The 24914-nt window shown below is 40.3% G+C and overlaps 1 protein-coding gene across 1 annotated transcript in view; it reads left to right on the top strand.

The window, feature by feature from the left end:
• LOC119740622 (tubulin polyglutamylase TTLL5-like) overlaps window positions 1-24914 on the top strand; it is a 98447-nt gene that overhangs the window by 26717 nt on the left and 46816 nt on the right. The window contains 9 exon segments of the mRNA XM_038215983.1: window positions 4007-4051; window positions 5567-5730; window positions 6166-6604; window positions 7221-7341; window positions 8709-8855; window positions 10014-10056; window positions 10059-10128; window positions 11284-11561; window positions 23401-23565. Coding sequence (XP_038071911.1) covers window positions 4007-4051; window positions 5567-5730; window positions 6166-6604; window positions 7221-7341; window positions 8709-8855; window positions 10014-10056; window positions 10059-10128; window positions 11284-11561; window positions 23401-23565 — 1472 coding nt within the window.

Here is a 24914-nt window from a genome sequence, read left to right on the forward strand (position 1 = left end):
CCGGTATTGTTAGGCCACGGACAGCTGCACTTTGGGTGGAATGTGTACATGCAGGCATTCGGCCATTGTCTATGAATGGATGTGCTGTGCATTAGGAATGTGGCAATAGCAGTCCCCCAGCTTATCGGCTTTTGTCGAGTTGCGTCTATCACCGTCAACCGGCATTAAGACGTTAACAAACTTTGTCAAAAATATTTCAAAACGATTTTATTTACCATTTCTGCTGTTGCACCAATTCCAGCTATTATATTTCCTGTTACCAACCCTTCTGCAACACTTTTCAGGGCTGCCATGCGACTATATTTATTAAGCATGGAAAAAGAAATAATTTTCCCCCCATTTTTTCAAAGTGTGTTATAAAATCACATCCTTTGCCTATCCCCTCACATCCTCCATTTTCACAGTTTCATAGTCTGGAGCAGTGCTAACGTTTGCCAACGTTGGCAGTGTTTGCGCAAGTGGGACCGACTGCTTGTCATTTTGAACATGCACACATTGGCTTAAGCACAACGTAAACATGACGAAAAGGACCGCGACTGGTGTGTTTGCTGCCACCAAGCATCTCAAAAGTCTCCCATTTGGAAGCAGAGATACATGTATTTTTTTATTTTTTTGTATAAAAAACTAATAAAAATCTCTCTTTGAGTTTGGTCAAGCCTACTCTACACTCTCATTAGTGACTGAGATAATACGACATACATTTCATTGCCTCTGCTACCAGTAGCAGAGTAATTTAGTTTTTAATAACTGTCTATATATTTGTTTCTGGATCATTCTATAAATTTAGGGTCCAAAGTGTGACATTTTTTTGGTCCCTGTTACCTTGGTTCTTGGAGTTTGCCATTCAAGTGTCATTGAATGACTTCAAACAATTGTTTGTTTGTTAGGTAGGTAGGTGGAGGACGACAGCTTTAAGGAGTACATCGGAATTATAAAATCATAGATGTCAGATGTAACAGGGACAGGAAATAAAAGAAGACCCTAAATGTATAGAAAGACGCTTTTGTGAATTTGCCATGCAAAGTTTCCATCAACATTCATGTATTTGCTACATTTGAGTGAACATGTCTCATGTTTATGCATGGTTGTAAGATTTCAGTAGCTTCATATGTGAATTAAAGAGGTTGTGGAATGCTCGAAGACATTTCCGTCATTCTTCGGGTATATGTAGCCTAAGGTGTGATGAAATAAAAAAGACTATTGTTTCTGTCATAAAATGAGTACAAAAGGTACTTTTGAGAGCTGTTTTTCAAGTCCTGTCATGCCTGTTTCGACCCGAACGTGCAATTTGTGTAAAAGTCGTCGTTGCAGGCAGCAAACAAAACACAGTAAATCGTGACGTAATAAACAGGACTCCCGATGCAGAGTTGCATAAACGAGTCCTGTTTATTACGTCACGATTTACTGTGTTTTGTTTGCTGCCCGCAACGACGACTTTTACACAAATTGCACGTTCGGGTCGAAACAGGACCTGAAAAATAGCTCTCAAAAGTACCTTTTGTACTCATTTCATGACAGAAACAATAGTCATTTTTATTTCATCACACCTTAGGCTACATATACCCAAAAAATGACGGAAATGTTTTCGAGCATTCCACAACCTCTTTAAATGGTGCTGCACGTTTTGATTCATCAGAGCATAAAGTGTTTTGACACAGAGCATAAAATTCCACGCTAAAAGTGCTTCATGACATTTTCTCTGCGTTTTGTCAGCTTGAATCATGCAGTGATGCTCCATTGTGGTTTGCTGGGGTTGTACAGGCCTGATGTTCCAATCAAGATTGCCTCTCGAGTCTCAGGCTATTTATTCCTCACCCTCCCTCCTTGATCCTTCAAAATCCCTGAGGATATAATTTCGAGGATTTTGAGCATTGAGGAAGGCAGAGTCCAACCACTGTTACTTTTCTGTAGGCTTGCATGCTCCTTGCCGGTTTCAGGATTAAAGAGCATACATTACGGTTCTTACATGTACATAGTGGTTGGTTATTGGGCACTTTAGAAAGGTTCCTAGTACGCATCATTTTGAAGAAAAAAAGTTTGTTGATCAATTGCTGTTTTTCTAGCAGCGCAAAAGGTTTCCACTTTTGAATGAGACATCAGATGAAAAAAGTTCACCTTTAAAATTTTAGTTATGGAATATTTACTTTACAAATTTCGAATTATTTGAGGCCCAACAATAATTCAGACAAATCTTTTTTGTGCATTATGGGCGCAAAACCAACCCGAAATAAAGCGAATTTCCAGAGGGTTGAAAACATGCAAACTACAAAAAAAATGAAAGAAGTTTAAATAAAACATACATATTGACAATTGGAGAAAAAAATCAAGCATGTGGAAGAGCATGGGTAGAGAAACTGCAAGGTCATAAATTAATTTTAGTTTCCATTATAAGGGTAATCCAAGGTTTACTCGAGATTCAGTTGATTTTTCTCTGTACCTAAATTCACCCGGAACCAATTTACTAGCATGCTTATTTACATGTTTTAGAAATGATATTCACCGTTTTACTTACCCTCAGAGGAGTTCGGGGCCAGAATCTGTCGGCGACTCTGTGGAGACGACAATTTTAAGGCATTCAATATTTGATTTTGCCCTTCATGATGTTTTTTTTTTATTAACACTGTATGCTCAGTGTTCCGAGTGATTGTGAAAACAATATTACTCGGGTGGGACTCGATCCCAAGACCTCCTGCTTAGTAGTGCAGACGTCTTACCACTCGACCATCGAGCTTGCGGGGGTTGGCTGGCTGGTTCGAATCTGATAAAGCAGCAGGTACTGCAACCAAACTATTCATAAGATGGATTTTTTTGGCATAAGGGTGATGTAAATCAGTGTTATCCCGAGTAAATTTTAAGGCATGTACTGGTACTGCCCTCTGTGTAAAGCCTAGGCAATCTTTGAAGCTGTGTAATGTGTTTTAGTTTTTAGTAGAACAGCAAAATCGTATTCACCAGCGTATCATGCGTGAATCCTCAACTTAGAAATGAAATCGTCTTTTTGGGTACTATTTTGAATTTTGTTCTTGAATATTGAATTACATATATATGAAGATTCAACGCATTGACGCTACAACGTCTCCTTTTTTCCCAGATAGTTATCAGTACAGCTGTCAATATCGATATGCAGTGCACATCGGAAGAAAATGAAAAATGGTGTCAACCAACATAAAGTTTCATAAAACTAAAAACAAATCATAAATTGAAATCAGTTTTTAGTCCTGTCACCTTTGTAACATGCTTTCAGAATCGTAATGTTAGTAACGTTTTCCGTAATGTTAGTCACAGCAACCATAGTTGTGAGGCGTTCTGGCAAAATGAGACAGAACTGTGCAGAGGTTGAAATGAGGGTTTGCGGGTAATAGGAAAGAGAATCAAATTCTCCCTACAATACTGTTTGTTGCACTTCAATCGGACATTCCGTTGACAAGTTATGGCTGTTTAAAGTTTGCATTTATCGACATGCCAAAAAAGTAAGGTACTGAGAGAAAGGCCTTTAAAGTTTCGAGTTTTGTAGAATGAAAGAAGCCAATTGTTTTTCCTTAAAAACACTTTTATTCCAAGTTTTTTTCTATTATTTCTTTAGAATATGTGTAGTAGACTTCAAAATTACAAATATCAATAAATCTGAAAAACAAATAAGAAAATCACCCCCATGTGGTTTTTTGCTTTTTTCTTTGCTACGGGCATGTGCCCAGTTCCGTCTCATTTTGCTGGAATGCCTCACATTTGTTTGCGACCCACTGTACATTTTCAGAGGTCATTTTCATCATTGCAATTCTGTAAATCATATGAAGTTTATCATTTTTGTGTTCCCAAAGCTTAGTTGTAGAGTGCAGGCTACCCAGTAGAGCAAAGGGTAGTGAAGAAAATTGTGTGCGATCGAAAAAATGTGCTCATTGCCATTATGAAGCTGTAGAGAGAACGTGAACATTACATTCCGGGCAGTTTGTTCAAAATGATCCACACAACACTGACTATGATGGTATTGATAAAACTCTCTTTGCAGCGTGTTTGATTTGTCGTCAGGCACTGGCCTATTCACTAGGGCAAAGTAAGTTACAAAACACTAACCTTTTTTATTTCATTTTAAGTCTGCATGCAATTAATACATACATGAATCTGGGTTTTTTTTAACATTGCATGTACTTAATGTAACACTATTCAGATTATTTAACACTGCATGTGATACCCTTAAAACTGCATGAGATATTTTTAGTAGATTTTTTTTTATTTCAATCTTTTGAGAGTGTAGTTTTTTGAAAGACTCTTCTATTCAACTTTTGAAACTTTTGATGTGTCTCAACATGTTGGGGTAAATGTTATGTCAAGTTTTGTATGTTCTTCCTACCTGGTGGGTAGATGTTAAATCTTGTCCCATGATCAGTGCATGTGCACCTGTATATTTTTGAGATGCCTACATTTCTCCTTAGTCGTGTTAGTACATGTGCATCGAGTTTCAAGTTGACCACTTGGCTACAGCTTGAAATTGCACACGGGTCTATGAGAAGTGGCTGCAGCCGCTGCCGTAGGCATGTGCGTAATATCAAGCCGTAGGCAAGTATTACAGACATGGCCTTACATTGTTAAGTTTTTTGGGTACCCATCCAAAAAAAGAGAGAATATTTGAAAAAAAATTTAAGGGACTAGTTTGTGCTAAATTTTTGAAACATGTACATTTACTTCAATCTTTTGGTTTATGAATCAAGCCTATTGATTTTGTTGCTAATGGGTTATATGTTGCGGTCAAAGCGGCAAAAAGGGAAAAGAAATCTGTGAGCTTGACACTTTGTCATCTTGCCACCCCTAAAATCACAAGGTGGTATTTTGTTTTGTTTTGCTCTCTCTTGGGAAGAATTCAAGTTCTGTTCATCATTGTACATCTATGTTGCTTTTTCAGAGTTGATTCGTGATATTAACACTGCATGCCTTACCTCTGGCTTTTTTCCTCTTTATTCACTTCCAACTTGTCTTGACTCGTAAAATGATAAATTTCTCGTCACGGTTGAGAAAATTCTGAGGTAATTTGCTGATCCACATTTTACCCATTACTGTATGTTGTTTTGGTCATAAAACCAATATCCATTGCTTCAACTGATTCGTATTTATGGATCAGATCAGGTTTATTGAGTTTATGGGATCGGAAGAGTGTTCTTTTTATTGTGAAATCAAGGAATTCTTTATAAAAGAAACACACTGTTTTAAAGTTGTAACCTTAAACAACCTATCGAGAGAAGAAAATGGAGGAATGTTTGGTTGAGTAGTGGGAGAAAAAACCAAGTCAGGAAATGGGTAGGGACTGAAACCCAAGTTAACATGCATGCCTCGGAAGAATGCAAACCTGGGTCATACAGGTTGAATGTGAGAAAAATACCACTATGCCAACGTCCAAACCTGGCTCAAGAAAAAAAAACCAATTATCAAAACGTCCAAATAAAAATAAATTAAAACAGTACTCAGCCTCTCAGAATATCAAAATGTAGAATAAATTATCTTGCCCCCCCCCCTTCCCCCCCCCCCAAATTCTCAATCTGATAACTTAGCACTTCGGACCTTTACCTATTGACAGGAAAGTGACGGGTGCCGTTTTGCAGGAGTTAGCGGACCGTGAGCTACAGGAGCATCTCTGCCAGTTCATGCGCAAGCTGGTCACCTCGGAAAACGTGACAGGCCGCAAGCAAGTACGCAATAAAATACGCCAGCGCTACCCGACTATCAAGAGGATGTTTAGTGGTGAGTTTTGGTGATGACTTTGATAATTTGCCTCAATGGGTTCAGTTGCCTGAAGCACATGGGAACTAGTAATTTTATTTTGCGGGACCTCTAGCTACATTATAACGGTTAACCACAGCCCAAAGAATGGCGATGAAAAAGGCTGCTGGTTACAACAGATAACAAATGAATGGTTGATGTGAGAAGCGCGTCAAAGAGCACACTGACTATAAAAGTTGCTGAAATTGATAATGGTGATGTAGCAAATGGAAATTTTGATTCAGAAGTACGTGTTAGCACATCCAAGACTTTGAAGCACGTTTCTAATGTAACTGGAGAAACTTGGCTCATAAGTGTTGTTTGACTCTATGAAATGGCTCCTGGATATACAGTGAACAGTTTTGTAATTTGTGTGATTTTTCCTTTTTAACTCCTCAATGAAACTAATATCTGTAGCTGGTGTGATGCGCAGTGCTGTCAAAAGTGACCGGCAAGACAGGGAGCCGCTAGTCCAAGGCAAGCTGGAGGATGCACAATCTAGCGCCCAGGCTTCCAAAAATGAACAAACAAGTCAGAAACAGGGCTCCTCCTCTGTCACCTCCAGCCAGAGCTCCCTGGCAAGTGGGAAGGCCCAGCCGGACGGTGGCAGAAGTGGGATAAACCAGGATGGTGGCAGAAGTGGGATACAACAGGACGGTGGCAGAAGCGGGATTCAACAGGATGGTGGCAGGAGTGGGAGCAATCCCTCAGGGAAGCCTCCTGTGGCCCCGGCTGCCGGCAGCAAGGACAACAAGGGAGCCAGGATGGTGTTGGAGGTCCCAAAACAGCCCTCAGCCAAAGAGATCAGGGAGAGCATCAACGTGCCTGAGATCATGAGTAGCGGGGGAGACATCACGTATGTTGTGCTCAACATGAAACTAAGTTTAATGTTTTCTCACTCATTTCTGGATGATTTGCTTAGCCTACCTTACATCAGGGAAAACAGATTTTAGATTTCATCTAAGCGCATTGAACAGATGTTGTTATAGAGTAGAAATGTCTGGTTGTGTGGGGAAAAATATTTTGCATTCCCCCCCCCCCCATTTGCACCAGAAATGTATGAAGACTATTACTGTGCTCTTGATATGTTAACTGTAAGGGTTAACCCTTACTCTCATGTATATTCAAAACTCCCTGGAACCACAGTAAACCTTTTTGATGGTAGCTTTTTGCATTGAAATACCATTTTTTTTGTGTGTTTGAATACCATGTTACTATCACTGAAATCTGAAACTACAGAACATTGGAACCACCACCATACTTTGTTATATTGCTACAACAATAATGTGTTTAAGGGTCCTTACAATTAAACAAATGTCTGGAGTAATGTGGTGTGTATTTGTTTACAGTGCGAGTTTGACATACAAAACAGTCTGATGTTGTGGGGTAACTAAAATGGATTTGGGTTAAAATTATATCGGTTATATTTTTATTTTGGATAATGATACATGTAATTTGCATTTTTGTTCCAGGAAGCTGCAAGCGAGGCTAGCATTTGCCACTTACCTCCTTCGGGTGCAACAGAGATTACTGGAGGAAACAAACAAACCGCCAGAGGTCCTTGAGGAGTCTGCCCAGAATGATGAACAAATGGTGAGAGTTGAGAAGAGTTTACAAAGTTGTATGTACCCCTAATCCCAAGTGCCAGATTTGTAGTTTTTTGCAGTCCTCGCAAGTCCATCGCAAGTCCATCACAAGTCCTCACAAGTCCTCACAAGTCCTCGCAAGTCCTCGCAAGTCCTCACAAGTTGTCACAAGACCTCATAAGTCCTCGCAAGTCCTTGCATGACCTCACAAGTCCTCGCAAGTCCTGTAAGTCCCCGCAAGTCCTCACAAGTCATCACAAGCAGGCCTCGAAATAGTACTAGCCCGGCGTACAAATTCTAGCGAAAAATGCTCCGGGCTACCTAAACTTGGTTTCTTGGTTGCCCAGTGGGCTAGTGAAAAATTCAGTATTAAACCTACCTGTTAAAATTTTGATCAAACTATATAATGCTTTCGGTGATAATAAATACACGATCGCAAAAACTGAGTCGTTGTGGATGTTTTTATTTGTGTTTTCAAAACGTGATACTCGCGCGATAGGGCGATATAAGCGACCGGACCGCGAATGCCACGAACAGAGTAGACTGGTGGGTTGTAATATATAGCATAGCACACGGTACGGCGCGGTACCGCACGTGCACACTTTTCTCGTTCACATCGTTTATCAAGTTTTCTAACCTTGACTGGCCACAGCTAGCTGTACTGGGCGTTGCAGGAGTCCTTGAAAGCGTTTGATACGAAGTCTACACAAAGCCGCGTGCAAACAGCGCCCTCTGTGATCGGAAAAAGTTTTTTCTCGTCCACCGCGCACATTCGGAGGTCCAAAAGCAAGCAAAATGTGGCGATTTTTGCCAAACGTAAGTACCGGTAACCCAATGAGGGGAAAGACAGAGCAAAGAGAGCGTATGATCAATCATATATGACAAAAATAAAAGGCGACGAGTTTACAGGCAGGAGTGGGAACGGCAATTTCAGTGGCTGGAATAGGCCTAGAGTGAAAAGGAAAAAGTGATGTTCTGCAAGATCTGTCGCGAATCGGGAACCGGGCCGGGATCGGGAAGAAAACTCAACTTATTTATACGGGCTAGTAAAACTCTAAACGGGCTAGTAAAATATCCAGTTAACTAGCCCAGTGGGCTAGCCAGGAAAAAAAGGTAGCACAAGGCCTGACAAGTCATCACAAGTCAATCACAAATCCATTACAAGTCCATTACAAGTCAATCAAAAATGAAACCCAGTGATTCTAATTTTGCCTTGTACTGATGTCCCAGCCTTGTAAGCTAAAAATACACAAAACGTGCCTTTGAGTGACACAGCAGTGGATTTTGGAGGATTCAGAAAGATTCTAAGGTAAACAATTATCAAGGGATTAAGGTTAGACATTGTTGTTCTCTGATTTTTTTTTTTCTTGTCAGGACCTGGTTTTACGATTCCTGAAGAGGGCCGCCAGTAACCTGCAGCAACCGTTCAAAGTCATTGTGCCCAGCCGCAAGCTGCCGGCCCACGACAGGAGAAGGATCCTGGCCAAACAGCTGGTGGACTTTGTCCAAATTTATAACAAGGTACATGTCTGTTGCTCTGAAACACTGCATTGCAAAATGGCTGGTTGTTTTTTTTGGTTGGTTTGGTCCCTTTATATAAGTTTAAGTATTAACCTGTGACATGTCTGAAACTACCAGAGCTTCAAAGCTGTTGTAGGTGGAGTTCATCTGCAGTAATATCCATGTGTTGCATGATTTTCGGAGGTTTCAGATTTAAGTTGTACAAAATCCAAGCTTTCAAATGATGATGATGATCTTGAGGATGGGGAAAAGAGCATAAAAGATAAATTTCACTAATGGTTGTTGGAAGAAAGAGACAATAGTGCCAATTTGTTTTCACGTATGTTAGTGGAGTTGTTTGGTTGAATGGTGCTCTTGTCTTGTCAAGTAAGAAATGAACTTCTTTGTTGACGAGTTAGTTACTATAAACTTAGTTCAGGATTTATCATTTTATGCAAACATTGAATATTTTTCACATTGTACAATTGTGTTTGGATCTAGAAAACAGGAGGCAGTGTCCGGAAATTGGGCATGATGTTTATTATACATACATACGTGATCTGCTACACTGTGCCCTCTGGAGACGTGTGTACAATAGGGAACAAAAGATTGTATACGTCTCCACAGGACAATTTCTATAGATGAATACAACTCCACAAGATTTTCACGAAATAGATATATGGATTTTACTCAAAAACTAGGAATTTCCATGGTGGGTTAATCCGTCGCAAATGGAAGAGTTTTAGAAAAGGGATATTAAGTCCAAATTTTAGCCAGGGAAATTAATTCTGGTTAAAATAAGAGCATTGTGAAACTTCACTTCCAATCTCGAAAAGTTTACTACACGAGAACAAAGAAATGTCTCCACAATGATACAAATTTCAGTATGTGTGTACCTGTACATCTGTAACTGCTGCGCGGCCCAGATGACTGACACAGATTTTTGTTGGGCCTATTTTCCGAGTTTTTTTTTCAATAGGCCAGTTACAGTGTACAGTGTTCACTATCTCCATGTTTTATCTCGGCTATTAAAGTTGTGTGACTTAAGATCTGCACAAGGTGCAGTTTCGTTTTTACAGCATGGTGCTAGTTCCAAGGATCCAAAACAAACGTGCCCTAGGTTGAACTTGAGAGCATGATTGAAACCATCGGTACCCGATTGTTTTGGATATTTTCTAGGAGACTGACCAGATGGACCTACGTAGGAAGATGGACCAGAAGCTGGGAATCCCTCCAAGGACAAAGAGGATGACCTGAATCAGGACCGCTTTGGCCAGTTCACCACCATCGCTACGTAAGCACTGGTCATTGTTTAAAGAGGTGGTGGAATGCGCGAAGACATTTCCGTCATTTTTCGGGTATATGTAGCCTAAGGTGTGATGAAATAAAAACGACTATTGTGTCTGTCATGAAATGAGTACAAAAGGTACTTTAGAGAGCTGTGTTTCAGGTCCTGTTTCGACACGAATGTGCAATTTGTGTAAAAGTCGTCGTTGGGGGCAGCAAACAAAACGTAGTAAATCGTGACGTAATAAACAGGACTCCCGTTGCAGCGTAGTATAAACGAGTCCTGTTTATTACGTCACGATTTACTGTGTTTTGTTTGCTGCTCCCAACGACGACTTTTACACAAATTGCACGTTCGTGTCGAAACAGGACCTGAAAAACAGCTCTTCAAAGTACCTTTTGTACTCATTTCATGACAGACACAATAGTCGTTTTTATTTCATCACACCTAATAGGCTACATATACCCCAAAAATGACGGAAATGTATTTGAGCATTCCACAACCTCTTTAATACTTTCAAAACCTGTCCTTTAGCTCAGTGTCTGTCCTGATCCAATTTCATGAGGCCATTAATTTAAAACTATTGCTAAAATAGCAAAAATCACCTGTGAGAACCAGCATAAACAAGTCGCTCTTAATAACATTTTCGCCCAGTAACCCCTTTTTTTGGCCAATAAAGTGAATATTTCCTGTTTGAGAGTTCACCGTGAAATAGCACACAGGTCTATTCTACAATGCAGTGTTTAATATGGGGAAAGATGTCATGATGAAGTTTTGTGGTTTACAGAATTTTTTTTTTTTGGGTCTAAGCAGTTTTTGCTGGTCTCAGAGGGGCCAGCCTTTATTCCTGACTCCATCGACTCAATGAGTGAGTGGCTGCCGCAAATTAGACATGCATGAGTCTTGCCTTGGCCCAAAAATGTGACTTTGCAGGTCTCAGAGGGCCATCTACAATCCTCTCTGTACGTATCTCATGGACTGATTGACTGACTGACTGACTGACTGTTACTTGTGAATTAGACTTCCATAAGTCTCATCTTTGCCCAAAAAAATGACTCAAATAACCACCTAGTCTCCTTGGACCAAATTTGGTCAGGGACTAGCTTTTCCCAGCTTGCCTAGTCTGGTTGTAATAATCTTGCTCTGTGTTACCGATCACAGAGAGAGTGAGCTAGAGGAACTGCTGACCAGCTACACCAAACAGAACAAATCCGCCAGCATCTTCCTAGGCACCAGCAGTCCGGCCAACTACAAGAACCTGAGCGACATCACGGCCCGGCCTGTGTCCTCTGCCGTTCACCCTGAGGGTTCCACAGCGGTAGTGGCGAGCCGAAGCGCAAGCAGCACCAGCCTGCATCACCACCACCATCATCATCGGCACAATACCGGTGAGGAGAACGTGGGCACGCATGACAGCGAGAGTAGGGACAAAGATGCAGGTAGGCATGTTTTAAAGACTTGATCTTGTTGCCAATGATGCACTATGGACTCCTTGCAAAAGTACCCCCTCAACGGTTACAAAAGGAGAGTTTGGGGAGACCACTGGGATGACATTCAAACTCACTGCCCACAGCACAAGTAGATTCGGTGGGTTTGCAATAATACATAGCTGCCAACTGTTACGAATTTTTCGTAATTATTACGAATTGTTTGTTAAATTACGAAAATACGATTTGCCACTAAAACATTACAAATTTCCCATTTTCTACATAACGAAAAAAAAAATACTTGTAAAGTATCGTTTTTGACCGAAAACTTCTGGCGAAATGTCGCGATAATGGATGGACTGGTGACAAGTCTAATAAGAATGCAGTCAAGCACCTGATAGACATCAATGCAGTGTGCGCAGTGGAGTACTTGAGGACCAGACTAAAACTAGTTTTCAATGGTGTGTCATTTGTGTGCATCTCGTGGATGTGTGGTTGTGTGTACTGTATGTGAGTACTTTTCAGTGAGGATCGTGAGCACATTTGGTCGCTTATTGCCGGGATGAGACCCATCAGTGCGAGATTTTAATCATGGAATTTAATAAGAGTATGGTTGGAATAATTGGTAATAGAGTTTGAGTTTGTCACAACGTTCAGAAAAGATAAATCAGCATGCGTTTGCAAGGTATGTTGGCGGGATATTTCTATTGCCTACGGTGGCCCTAAATCATTGTGTGTAAAAACATTGATATGAACTCGAAACTCCACATCGATAGCATGCATCTCAAAAAAAATATGCGCACATGTTATTATTGTTATCATTTATTTGACTTCAACAAACAAATACAGACATTAAAACACAATTAATTAAAAAAAAAAAATATTAATTTTTTTTTTTAATTTTTTTAATTTTTTTTATTATCTTTTGGCCTACAGTACATTATTATTCACAACAAGAAGGGTATGCACATGTATGTGTACATGTAAACCATGTACCTGTACTCGATGTTGGTAAAGCTTTTGCTAAAACGAGCAGTTGAAAATGACCGCGCGGGTTGATTACTAATTGGGATTTTGAAAAGTTGGCAGCTATGATAATAATTAATTACAGAGAATTTATAAGGCGCACAGTATCTGGAGGACCATTCAAAGGCTCTGGTCACTGGTACATCACTGTGGTTCAAATGAAAGATTGAAAAGATGAGTCTTAAGATGACGTTTTAATGATGACAGATCAGTTGTGTCCCTTAACTCGTCTGGCAAGGAGTTCCAGAGACACAGTGCACAGCTGGAAAAGGCCTGGTCCCTGTAACTTGCCAGGCGAGTTTTGGGAACAGAAAGTATCGGTGATGAAGAAGATCTGAAGCCTGGTCGCATGTTGCGAAGTTGTTACAGGTCTCGTATGTAGGATGGAGCTAATCCATGAAGGGCTTGGAATGTAAGGAGCAGGATTTCAAATTGTATTCTGTATTTAACAGGAAGCCAATGAGGATTGTATAATATAGGCGTTATATGCTCGGATGATCTCGTTCTGGTGAGTAAGCTGGCAGATGCATTTTGGACATTCTAAAAGCGTTTTAATGGGTTTGTGTACATACCATTACAAATGTGTACGTGTCCTCCACTTTGATATGGTCACAAAGCCCCATCTAATGTTCGCGCAGGGAGTCCGTATTGAACAATTGCTTCACCTTCAGTACATCATGGAAGTGCTCAATATTTGGTTTGCACTACAGGGTGGTGCAAAAAGAAGGAAACCCACTTTGGACAGGAATTTTTATCTACTTGTTTAACTCATTTGAACTTTTTTTTTATAATGTACGATAATGAAGTATAGCTCTTCAACCAAATATGGTAAAACAAAATCTTTTTAAAAATCAAAAGAATAGTGTTATTATGCCAATTTGAATGCAAGTCACCAAAATCACGGTTGTCCACGTGTAAGTCTAGTGTAGTGTTTTTTTGTCTTTAAATCAAGCTCCGGAGCTCAGTCAAGTGGATGGAATAAAGCCGTCCGTGGACAATCAGGTTTGGCACATGAAATTTTTAAACTACCGTATCTCAGAGACAAAACATGCATTTGCAATCATTTTTTCATCACTTATGTTTAAAGATCAATATTTTAATAGCATTAAATTGAATTTTTGAAAATACATGCTCAACAAGTAGGTGAAAATTGCTGTCAAAAGAGGGTTTCCTTCTTTTTGCACCACCCTGTAGTAGACAAGTTATGGGTGATTCAGGGGTAATAGACCGTTCCAGATTGGGCCATAACCCTCACCACCCAGGTTTGGTTTTCTCACAATACTTGTTACCTAGCTGTTACCTGACTGCAAGTCATTATCTTATCAGTCAGTTTGCACTGTTTGATAGAATGACAGGAATGGTCCATTATAGTAAAATGTTTTAATAATTCAAGTGATTTACAGTACAAAAAAATTGTACTGTTGAAGGTTCAAATCCTGCTTTACCCACAGTGCAATGTTGGCAAATGTTGATATCTGTAATTAGTTTAATATGTTGCTAAACTGTACAATTTGAACTGTATATTCATATTTTTTTTGTATACTTTTATTTAATTGAATGTTCTGGAAATCTGGTAGCATGTCCCACAGGTTATGTACAAACCTTAAAAAAAATGAGATCAATTTGTGCGGCCACTGAAAAGCAATGCATTCACTGCTGATGGTGGCCATTAATCCGGTAATAGATAACGACGTGACGACAACGATGACAACCGACTGACCATCCAACAGATCATCTGGATCTGGGTCTGGATAGATAATTGGCAACACCTCCTCTGGAGTATCATGCCAATGGGGGTATGGGGGTAAGGGTCAGTTCTTAGACGTGCCGACTCATGTGCCTTTGCAGTCTTTCTTTGAAGGATGGTGGAGAAGGTGCTTCGATGACAGCGGGGGGCAGGGCATTCCAGTCGACGATTGTTTTGGGGAAAAATGAGTTCTTGTATATCTCGGTTCTTGAGTTGAGATGCTTGAATCTTGCTGAATGTAAGTGAGTGCTCCTAGTTGGTGTCAATCGCCTGTCTGCCGCAGTAACACATAGCTCAGCATTTGTGAATTTTTATTTGGAGATACAGGCCAACATAGGGCCACTTCATCACATCACTTCATCACATCTCTTGGTGTTCCGACTTCCATAATTATGGTGAGATTGTGCTCTTTTCAAATCTGTAATAAAAACAATTTTGACCAGGGTCGACAAATGACTCGTGTAGCTTGATCGTATCACATTTCTTGTTTTGGAGAGTTTGCCATTTCATTTCATCAAGCATTGATGTCACACTGTTATGCCTACTGTAGACACTGTAAACAAATCTGGCTGCAGAGCGCTGCACTTTTTCATCCATCCAACCCAACCAAATAATGCCAGATTTCGGGGTCTCGCATTTTGGGTCAATCACAACCATACTGATGTAATGGCCCCAGATTTCATGACACAGCATAAAAGACTGTACTACTGTGTACACAATTTTACTGAAGATTTCTCCATAGTTTTAGATTCCTTAAACTTTATTGGTTTATAAGTGTTCATGCCTTTTATGAATCTTCCCCCTCATCCTGCGAAGCAGGCAAGATGGCAAAACTGCCTCATTGTAAATAAGGGGATAAGGCCAAAAAAAAAAATAGTCGGTCTCTGGTCAGACCGAAGTTCCGGAATTGATGTGGGGACGCGTTTTTTTGGTGGCTTTTTTTTTTCAAGCTTGTATTGTACAGACAAGGTGGGTACTATTTTGCTTTTTTGTGTCCTCATTATGCATTGGTGTCCTCCATAATTTGCCTTGGTGCCCTTTATCATTTGCCTTGGTGCAATTTCCCCATTCCTTGGTGCTCCTTGGTACAAAAATTTGAGGAGGCGCGGCAATAGAGGGCACTGTTGTAGCTTCCGTGTTAATTTGAAGAAAATAAAAAGGTTGACGCGCATGATTAAAATCGACATGCGCGCTGACCAGAGACCGAGTATTTTTTTTTTTTTGGGCCTAAATATGAATTTTTTTTCCAAAGTAAAAGCTCTTCAGCCGCAAAAGGTAACCGAGTAAGGTTTTTAAACTATTTCAGCCAGATGAGAAATACATACGGGACGGTAAAGAGAGGAAGTCATCAAAAACCCATCATGTCCATCTGTATGAACGCCACACACAATAGTAATATCATTTGTCAGCAATGCCAGGGGATTCACCCCCCCCCCCCAAATTGACCCACTTCTGCAAACTCTTACAACTTCTGTGGAAGGGTCTCTTTACAGAGACTTCTGGCTTATTACTCAGCCCATCACTAAAATAAAAAATAAAGTCTGTCATGAGCCAATATGGCCTATCACTTATCAGGCTGGCGTTTACATGTACCGGTACCAGTACCTGACTTAAAATATTTCAATTCCCCCTGGATGGGATGCCAGTCCATCAAAGGTTGCTTCCCAGCTAATACCAGTGCCCATTCAATCATGAACTCCTGGGTGGAGAGAGGCAAGTGAGGTGAAGTGGCTTCCTCAAGGACACAACATATGGTCAGCAGCTGGATTCGAACCCCTGACCCTCTGATCATGAGTTTCGAACACTAACCACTGGTCCAAACTCCCCCATCACTGTGGTTTACATCTGAACATCATCTGAAACGTACCCAGTCCTAGATGTACATAGTATGTAATTGCTCAGAAAAAGATCCAATCAATGGAAATCAACTTTTGACATAAACCTGCATCAGTATTTTATAATAAATAATAATAATTTGTACACTTATATTGCGCAAATTCCATAAGAATATGATCAAATGCGCATCACAATTATTATCCCTGTTCATCAGGAATGAGACCCTGCAGCAGCTTGAGTTCAGCGCAATATGGTCTCTACCTTCACAGGTACCCATTTATACTCCTGGGTGGAGAGAGGCAATCATCAAGTGCCTTGCCCAAGTGCACGAGCACTATCTTCCCTGTCAGGGTTTGAACCCATGTACCACGGCACACAAGTCTAACACCGTAACCAGTGTCAGCCTTTTTCTGTTCTTTAGTAGAATAGGTAATTTCATGGTCACAACTTTGTCAATGTCAAGCAATTTTTTTGCAGCCTTTTTCTGTTGCAGTATTACATAGGCCTATACAGGACGTTAAAAAAAGTGTTTTTTTTTCCTGTGCATGAAAGTGTTGCATTGAAGCTAAACATTATTTTTGCCTGTGTGTTTTAAATTACCGGTAGGTATAAAATCTGAAAAGTTGGGAATAGAATATTGAACCCCTGACCAAACAACTTAATCTTGCATTATTTTGAAATGGCACTATTTTTCCATGGTCCATTGTGCATGTAATGGGTGGCCTACACTTCCACTTTAAAAAAAGTTGCTGATGTTGCTACACCATTGCCTCAAAGACATAACATCTCCAAATCCCCATTAAGAAAACCTCATAAAATGGGATCTAAACAGAACACCTGTAACGCCACATTGACAAATTGATGCAAAGCAGAACCTGCAAAGAGCGTCTGCTCTTAAAAGTAAATTGGTCCGCCAGATTTATGTGTCTTCCTAAATGGAAGCACATTTTGAAGATGGACTTCTGAAGAGGCCGATTTCTGGCCTGCCAGATTACTGGGCTTGATTTATGGCCGCACTTAAGAAGATTGTCCAGTTTTGCCAACAAGCCAAGTGCCACAGAAAACCCTTTTTTTTCTAATGTCAATTTTGGAAGTGAAGTAACTGATAAAAAGGTTTCTTCTGGGTAGTTTTTGTCATTGTGGTGATTTGAGGTTGGCATATCTTGTGATATGAGCGATTTCCAAAGTACGTTATTGGTGTGCAAGTTCATGCGCATACAGAGAAGGGTTGTGGGGGGGGGGGTTTCAAGGTTGTCCACTTTTCGTTTACACTTTTTTAAATTAAAAAGTGAGGTATTTTAAGAAAAAAGACTTGATATTTTTTGCAAAATAAATAAACAAATTTATAAATTACCGTTACAAATGAATTTACTGCTCCGTGGTTAGAAATAAAGATGGGACACTATCACTTCCTCCCCAAAATCATTTATCCATCTCTGAATACCGTTACTTATCAGTAGTTTTTCACATGACTGAACTGAAGTACATGTACCTCTCAAACATGCAAGAGGTTTTTTCTTTTCTTCAGGGAACTTTTTGAAAATGGATATCAGAGGAATTGAGTTTTGTTGCCTTGACTTGAGGTTAAGGATTTTTTAAAGGAAAAGTTGGTAATGCAAATATTTATTAGGGAATTTTCATATTTAAGTACCTTCAACTTTAATAGCATCACTTATTGTCAGGTAGTGTCCATGATCGTCCACTTTAGGAAGGTGGTCTCAAGCCTCCCCCCCCCTGCCTCTACTTTGATTTTATGGAGGCAGGGTGAACGGAGCAGGCTGTACCTTGAAGAACTGATGGTCTGTCGCAAAACTGTTTGTCAACACCCCCATTCAGAGCAGTCTAGCAATGCCCCTACCAATGTGCCCTTTTTATGCTACCCTCTCAATCGAAATGACCTTGCTATGTGTCTGTGGTCTATCATGGTGAGAATGGTATACAAATAATGAATGTTTATGAGTACAATGGTGAGAATATTTTCATGAGTTGAAAGATCAAATGTTCCATTCAACGAGAGGAAGCCGAGTTGAATGGGAACATTCCATTTTTCAACGAATGAAAATATTCCCACCATTGCACGAAAAGAAAACATTCATTATTTGTTTTATATAACATCCAAGTAGATCTTTGTCATTCGAGTGGAGGATAAAATTTTAAGAACAAACAAAACTCACAAAATTGTATCATATCCACTACTTTTCAGCTTGTTCAAGGCTAACGAAGGTTTAAAAGTCAAATCATTGACAATAATGAAAATTAACATTGAAAGTTATCAAAGCAATCAATGGAAAAAAAATCATCAAGGCAACTGCATCAACTTTGAAGGCAAGTTTTGTACTGCTAACATGCTACCGGTAATAGCGCAAAGGTACCGGTAGTAGTGCCAGGCCGCTGCGCGTCGTAGCGTGCGCGCGGCGTGCAATAGATCAAAAGGGATGGGACGAAAATGCACGGTGAATGGAACCAAAAATGCACGGTTATGACGTAGGCCGTGCAATGGTTCGATTAATGGATGCTGTGTGACCTACAATCCTCCAATCAAATGACAAGGGTTTACTTTGGTGTTATATAATATACAAATATTGAATGCTTTGAGTGGTGTAGTAAAACTAGCCTCCCGAGGTGATCCATGGACATTCTATTTTCCCGAGGTGAAGCCGAGGGAAAATAGAATGGTCCATGGATCACCGAGGGAGGCTAGTTTTACTTCACCACGAGATAAAGCATTCAATATTTGTTTTATAACACTTCACCCACAGATTCTGCTTGATTTAAATATTTTTAATTATCTAAATCTGAACACAGTTGAAATAAACTTCAATTTCAATACAAAATTTCTTTCAAACTACCCCTTCACGAAATGTTTGAACCCAAGTCTGCGGCGCGCTCTCTTTGGAACAATACGAGCTACGCGCAACGCGCACACCAGCATCCATTTGCACACAAATACTGCGCCGTGGAAATAGTACTTTGGTTGCTAATGGTATAGTACTTTGGTTGCTATGGGTATAGTACTTTTGGCCGTGCACAGAAAGATAGCAAAATTAGAAAGTAACATGTGACTCGCTCTCGGCCAATCAAGACACAGAATCTGTGGGTGAGGTGTTATAATCTATCAGTATCATAGTGCTCTCACCGTGTTATGTTACATGTATGGTACACCTCAGCACTGAATTTTTGAAATCGCCAAAATCTGGGAAACAATTGAATAAAAGAAGCTTTGATGTTAATGTACCGCTCTCAACTTCCACTCAACCTGAGGTTCCTTATCCTCCATGCTTATACCCACCTGCGAGATCTTAACTGAAAACACATGTTATGTTTGTATACACCTACCGCAAATTAACCATGACCAATTGTGTTTTGAGTGTAATGGCTAGCAGGTGTGTGTAGGGACACTGGTGATTGCAACCTGCTGTTGAGAACAAGCTGATACTGTGTAATGATGGCAGTGTTTACATGTTGGGTGAGGTGCAGTTTCCTTTGAAGTTTCAATTTATGAGTCTGTTCGTTTGTAGTTGTTTGCAGACTCCTTTTCAAGTAATCACAGTTTCCGGGTTTTTCTTCCCTTTTTGTTGAGGGTGGGGGGGGGGGGGGGGGGGGGGGGGGGTTGGGGTGGTTATTTACAAGAAGTAACAGACAGGCCAGACTTTGCAAACCAGTGCCCCCAGGTATGATGAAGGATATGGCATTATTAATACCAGAGGGGCGAAAACGCCATTTTTCAATAAGTCAAAAAAAAATAAAGGATTTAACTCACTGTTCAAGAAATAAATTACATCACTTGTAGTTTAACCTTTCAAGTATTTTTTTTTTGCGGTCTGGCCAGGCCATGGGTTGAAGCGAATAATTCAATGTCATGTGATCAATGACCTTCCACACAGATGACGGCGAATTTTCTCAGGCATTGTACATGGATAATGTACTGTATGTTAGCAAATGTTTGAACAAAACGTACGTGTAGGCCTATAGGTAAAAAAACAAAACACAAAAAAACACATACACAGTAAACTAAGAATAAAACTGGTGTTTTTCAGGATTATATGCAGGTTATGACAACAGTTATGACAGTTTCCTTCCTTTTAATTGTGGTTTTTAAAATATTTTTATTATTTTTTTTTAAAAAGGTGATATTTTTTTTCAATGGAGGTCATCTGAGATAAACTTGACTATTATCACAAAGTCCAAATTTTGGACTGGTACCACCACCACATGCCAAATATCAGTGTGCCAGGAAGTGGTGAGAACGGAACCTGCATCAGCATGGGCATAATGTGGTCAGGTATAGTCCCCAGACTCCCCTGGGGATTCCTCAAGCCTCCACCGCCACCCTGTACATACATGTATCTGCATTCAGTAATTGGCACTATTTGCTGGCATGCTCTCGGTGTCGTAAATTTGCCGGCATCTCTGATTGGCCATGACACATTGGTATTTAAATTGTATCGCATGCCAGATTTGATTTCCGACTGTGGGTAAGTCTGGGGCTGCTGGAGGTATCCAGTAATGGGCAGAAATGCACATTTAATTCCTTGTCCGATACTTCATGGATGCATATACATGTACATACATGTACATGTACATGCATAGATTTCCATATTACGAAGTTCACTCAACACCCTGTGTACAAACCCTATGAGATTGGACTGAAAAATTCTAAGTGTTTTCTAAGAAAATGCTTGTATTTTCTCACTGCTTAAATTGACTTTGATGACATGAAATTGCTATCTGGGGGCTTGTTAGTCAATATAGAGGAAAATTAGTGAACTTCGTATATGGAAATCTTTCCACATACATGACATACAACAATACATGTACCGTAGGTTGTTTGAAAGCAAGGTAATTCTAAAAATCTAATCTAAAATCTGCACATTCAGTGGGTGAAAGTAAGAGGACAAGTCGCTAGACAGTTGTGTTTTGTCTGTCAGCGCCCCCAATATTTACTAGCTACTGTAATGGTAATTATCATTTTCTGGCCTCCACATGTATGGACATACATGTAAGCATATTGGGGCCCAGAATGCACAGAGTACCCCCCCCCCCCCCCCCCAATAAGTGCCATACCACACACTACACTATACCCTGGGCGGTGTGCTGTATCAGTCCACACTGGTGAGCTGTGGGCAAACTAAACCCAGCTTCAAATCCATCAAAATCATGCCCAAAAGTACAATGTATAGGCCCCTAGGTGTTGGATTTTGACAGTTTGTGTTTCACTGAAAATCACTCGCTCCGTTGAATTTAGTTAAAAGTATGAGCTTTTCTGTTTTTCCCAAACATGTGCATGCAGGGACTGGGATTTGATTAAGTTGGGTAAATAGAAGTTGTACTGGTAATTTTGTATTACATTCAACAGTTTTCCTGCACTTGTCTGAATTGACTTTTTGACAACAAGTCTGATAAAGGATATGTTGTCTGTAATCAAGATGAACACCATTTCCAAATGTTGGACAGTACATCCTGGTTCATAGTATATGGGTCACATAATTGGGTTAGAATGCCATCATGGAAATCATATGTACATGCACATGTCTGTCTGGAGGTAGCCTTTTCTAACTCGATTTTGTTGAATTATTCATATTTTTTTATGCAAATAAGTACAGTGCTGAAAGGTTAAAGGGAATATACATCATTTGCTTTTGCTGTAATTTTCAGAAATGGATGGAATTGGGGGGTTGGAAATATATAGCAAATATAGTTACACTGACTTTTTTGAGGTTTTGGGTTCGAAAATGCTATAAAAACCAAGAAAAACAATCATTTTCCTGTAGTCTGGTTCCCTGACTCCATTTAAGAAGAAACAGAGCAGTTTACATATATTGGGGAATTGTAAGGCCAGTCTAGCTGGCTTGTACCCGTTCATACGGTAGGTGTGTAATCGATTGCAAACAAGTGCGATGGTCAACTGGGGCCAGTATTTGAAGGAAAAAACAAGTTTTTTCCAACGCTGATCGGCCGATCAGCGTTGGAAATTGATACAAAAATACAACTTTTCTTGAAAATGACAGTATACCAGGTGCCATGATTTTACAGGATGCTTTACACTGTCATTCACTAAAAGTCCAGCAAGGTATGTCAAAACGATTTGGTAGTTTTATTTTTTGATGTTTGCAAATGTTGTATTTTCCCTTTAACCAATCACAACGTGGATTTTGCGTAGTTGCGTCCATTTGTGAAAGAAGGGTGAGTGATGGAAAACGTAAGAGGAAATAACTATAAGTTTAGATAAAAAATACGTTCATACATTTGTACGTACGCAAATAATTTCTTCAAATATTTTTATAAGTAAAAGTAAAATAAGATAATGAAAGAACAATTACGCCGTCACGATCTCGTGGAGAACTAGACTCGCATTTTTTTTGTTTTAAAATGTTGTGCCAGCATCCGGGGCGCGCGTCATGCGCGCCCGCCCGGGTAGTAGGCATGCGCACCTAAATGATTGGTTGGAATTTTGCTACCCTTTTATTGAGATTATAATGAAAACGTACGGAATTCTTGACAAGTTGGAAAAGGCCTCGTGGCTTCGCCACTCGCGTGTGTGGTCTCTCACTCCAGTCGCTTCGCCACTTTGTCTAATGCCAACAAGTTAAGCCACGATGGACTTGGCGAAAGGCTAGTTGGGAGGAGGAGCAAAACCTACAGTTGTTTTTTCAGGGGGGGGGGGGGATGGTACCTCATCAAAAACTTGGCTGTTACTTGTTTATAGTGTTTGTTTATTGCGAACAAGATTTTCACTCCCCACTTATTGGGGAGTAGATGAAGAACGTTAAGAACAAAGATGGCGGACTTAGTCTAGGCCACTAACGCAACTTGTGTTTACTATATGTGCATAAAATTGAAAGCACTCATTCAGTGCGGGAGCTGTGATAATAACAATTATAATTGTCTGTGGTTATAGGGTGGGCTCGTCAGCCTTGTCTTTGCCAATTTTTATGGCTATTCCGGGATTTAAATTATGTCCGTATTATTTTTAAAAAATTGTTCCTTCTTTTCATTCGGCTCTTTAATACAGTGGCTACCATCTTGAATTTTTGCCCAGCTGCACTCCACACGCACTTGGGCGTTCTTAATCAGCAACTTGAGAACGCTGTCCACGGGTCACCCGAGAACGAGTTTTTGAATACCCCTTCTGTGAAGCAAAGTGCCTGGATTTAAAAGCATGCATGGAAAAAACTTTTAAAAGAAATTTATAAAAAAGAAGAATGAATCCACTGATTGAGTGATTTGTTTGTCCTGTCACAGGAGCTGGGGATGCTACCACCACCACCACTCATCGACGGCCCCAGTCCACCCCTAGCGGGGGACTGCGACCATCATCAGCCAGTTTAGCGGCTGTGTCACTGTACGGAGCCCAGAACAACACCAGACAGAGGCCGGTGTCCGCCAAGATAGGCCACAAAGACACAGGTAGGTGGAATTCCACATTGTGATCTGACTGGACAGTGCACTTGCCCATTGCTCTGCGCAAAAAAGTGAAGCTGGTGTGAGTCACTGTTTGGCCTCCCAATATGGCCTCTGCCGTGCTGCATTAAGCTGCAGTATAGACCTTCCTTTGCTCACCCATGGTTGGTGGTACTTTTTTGCCAACAGGCCAATGTTGCAAAAATACACAACATAAATATATCATTGTATTGTTGAAAATACCAAATAACAAACAAACACAACCAAAGACCGCTTTACTACATAGTGAGGGTGTTGACCAGAGCACGTCAGATGAAGTGTTTACAGTCAAAGGTTTTGTGGTATTCAGAACGGATGACGGATAAACATGCAACAAGCGAGGCCGGAAATATCTGTCAGCGACCCGCTCGTAGTCGCAGCGAACGAGGCCGGAAAGGGTGTGCTAACTGCAGATGACGGCATGAACCCATCTGGCATCGAGGTTCATGAAAACAATCCCACGCCTGGGTCCGGTCAATGTCAAAATAATCCCGGTGCGAACTGGTTAATATGGCACTCAATATTTACAAACCAAAGAAAGGTCTTTACAGTACAGTGCGTTAGTCGGATCAGGGTCAAGATTAGACCTACACTTAATATACCGTAGTTTGGTCTCCCAATGTGGCACCTCAGTGGCTTCAGGATCATTGGTCACCATGCTCTATCCACTCAGCACAAGTCAAAATACTGAAAATCCTTCTTTAATTGCAGTATGAGGAAACAAGTTAACGTACTTGTCAAATGCTAATCATCTTACACTTACTCAGTGTTTAAAAAAACTTTTTTTTTGGGGGGGGTCGTGTTTTTAAGTTTGGATAGTTTTCTGTGTATAATTATAAAAGTTGCTTTTACCACAGCTTCTAAATGCAGTTTGTGTTGTAACGGCATAGATGATGAAGGACATTTGAATTAACTATAGGACTATGTCGACTGTTAGCTTGGAGTGATATACCTTACCGTACCAACTCCATCAAAATCCATCCTCCATTTTGGGGGATTTTGGCAGATAAGCCATGTGAACCAAGTCCATCAAAATCCACCAACACCAGTGGTGGATTTCAATGGATTTGGTCCTGAAGCATTATGTGAAGCAGAGTGATCAGTGATGAATTTTGATGGACATGGTCTTCTACTTCCTGAAAGTATAGTCAGGGTTAATAGTGGCGAATGCTTGGTGATACATCACATTTGGAATCCCTTTAATTGCATGCCAGGATGCTGATCATCTGCAAGATTTCCCAGATACATCAGTACCTAGTTTTATGATTTGTTTATTAATTACACAAATGGCCTAGCCTGATGTTGGAAAAGAAAAT

This window comes from Patiria miniata, unplaced genomic scaffold (genome assembly GCF_015706575.1).
Source record: "Patiria miniata isolate m_02_andy unplaced genomic scaffold, ASM1570657v1 HiC_scaffold_5, whole genome shotgun sequence".
Lineage (NCBI taxonomy): Eukaryota > Metazoa > Echinodermata > Asteroidea > Valvatida > Asterinidae > Patiria > Patiria miniata.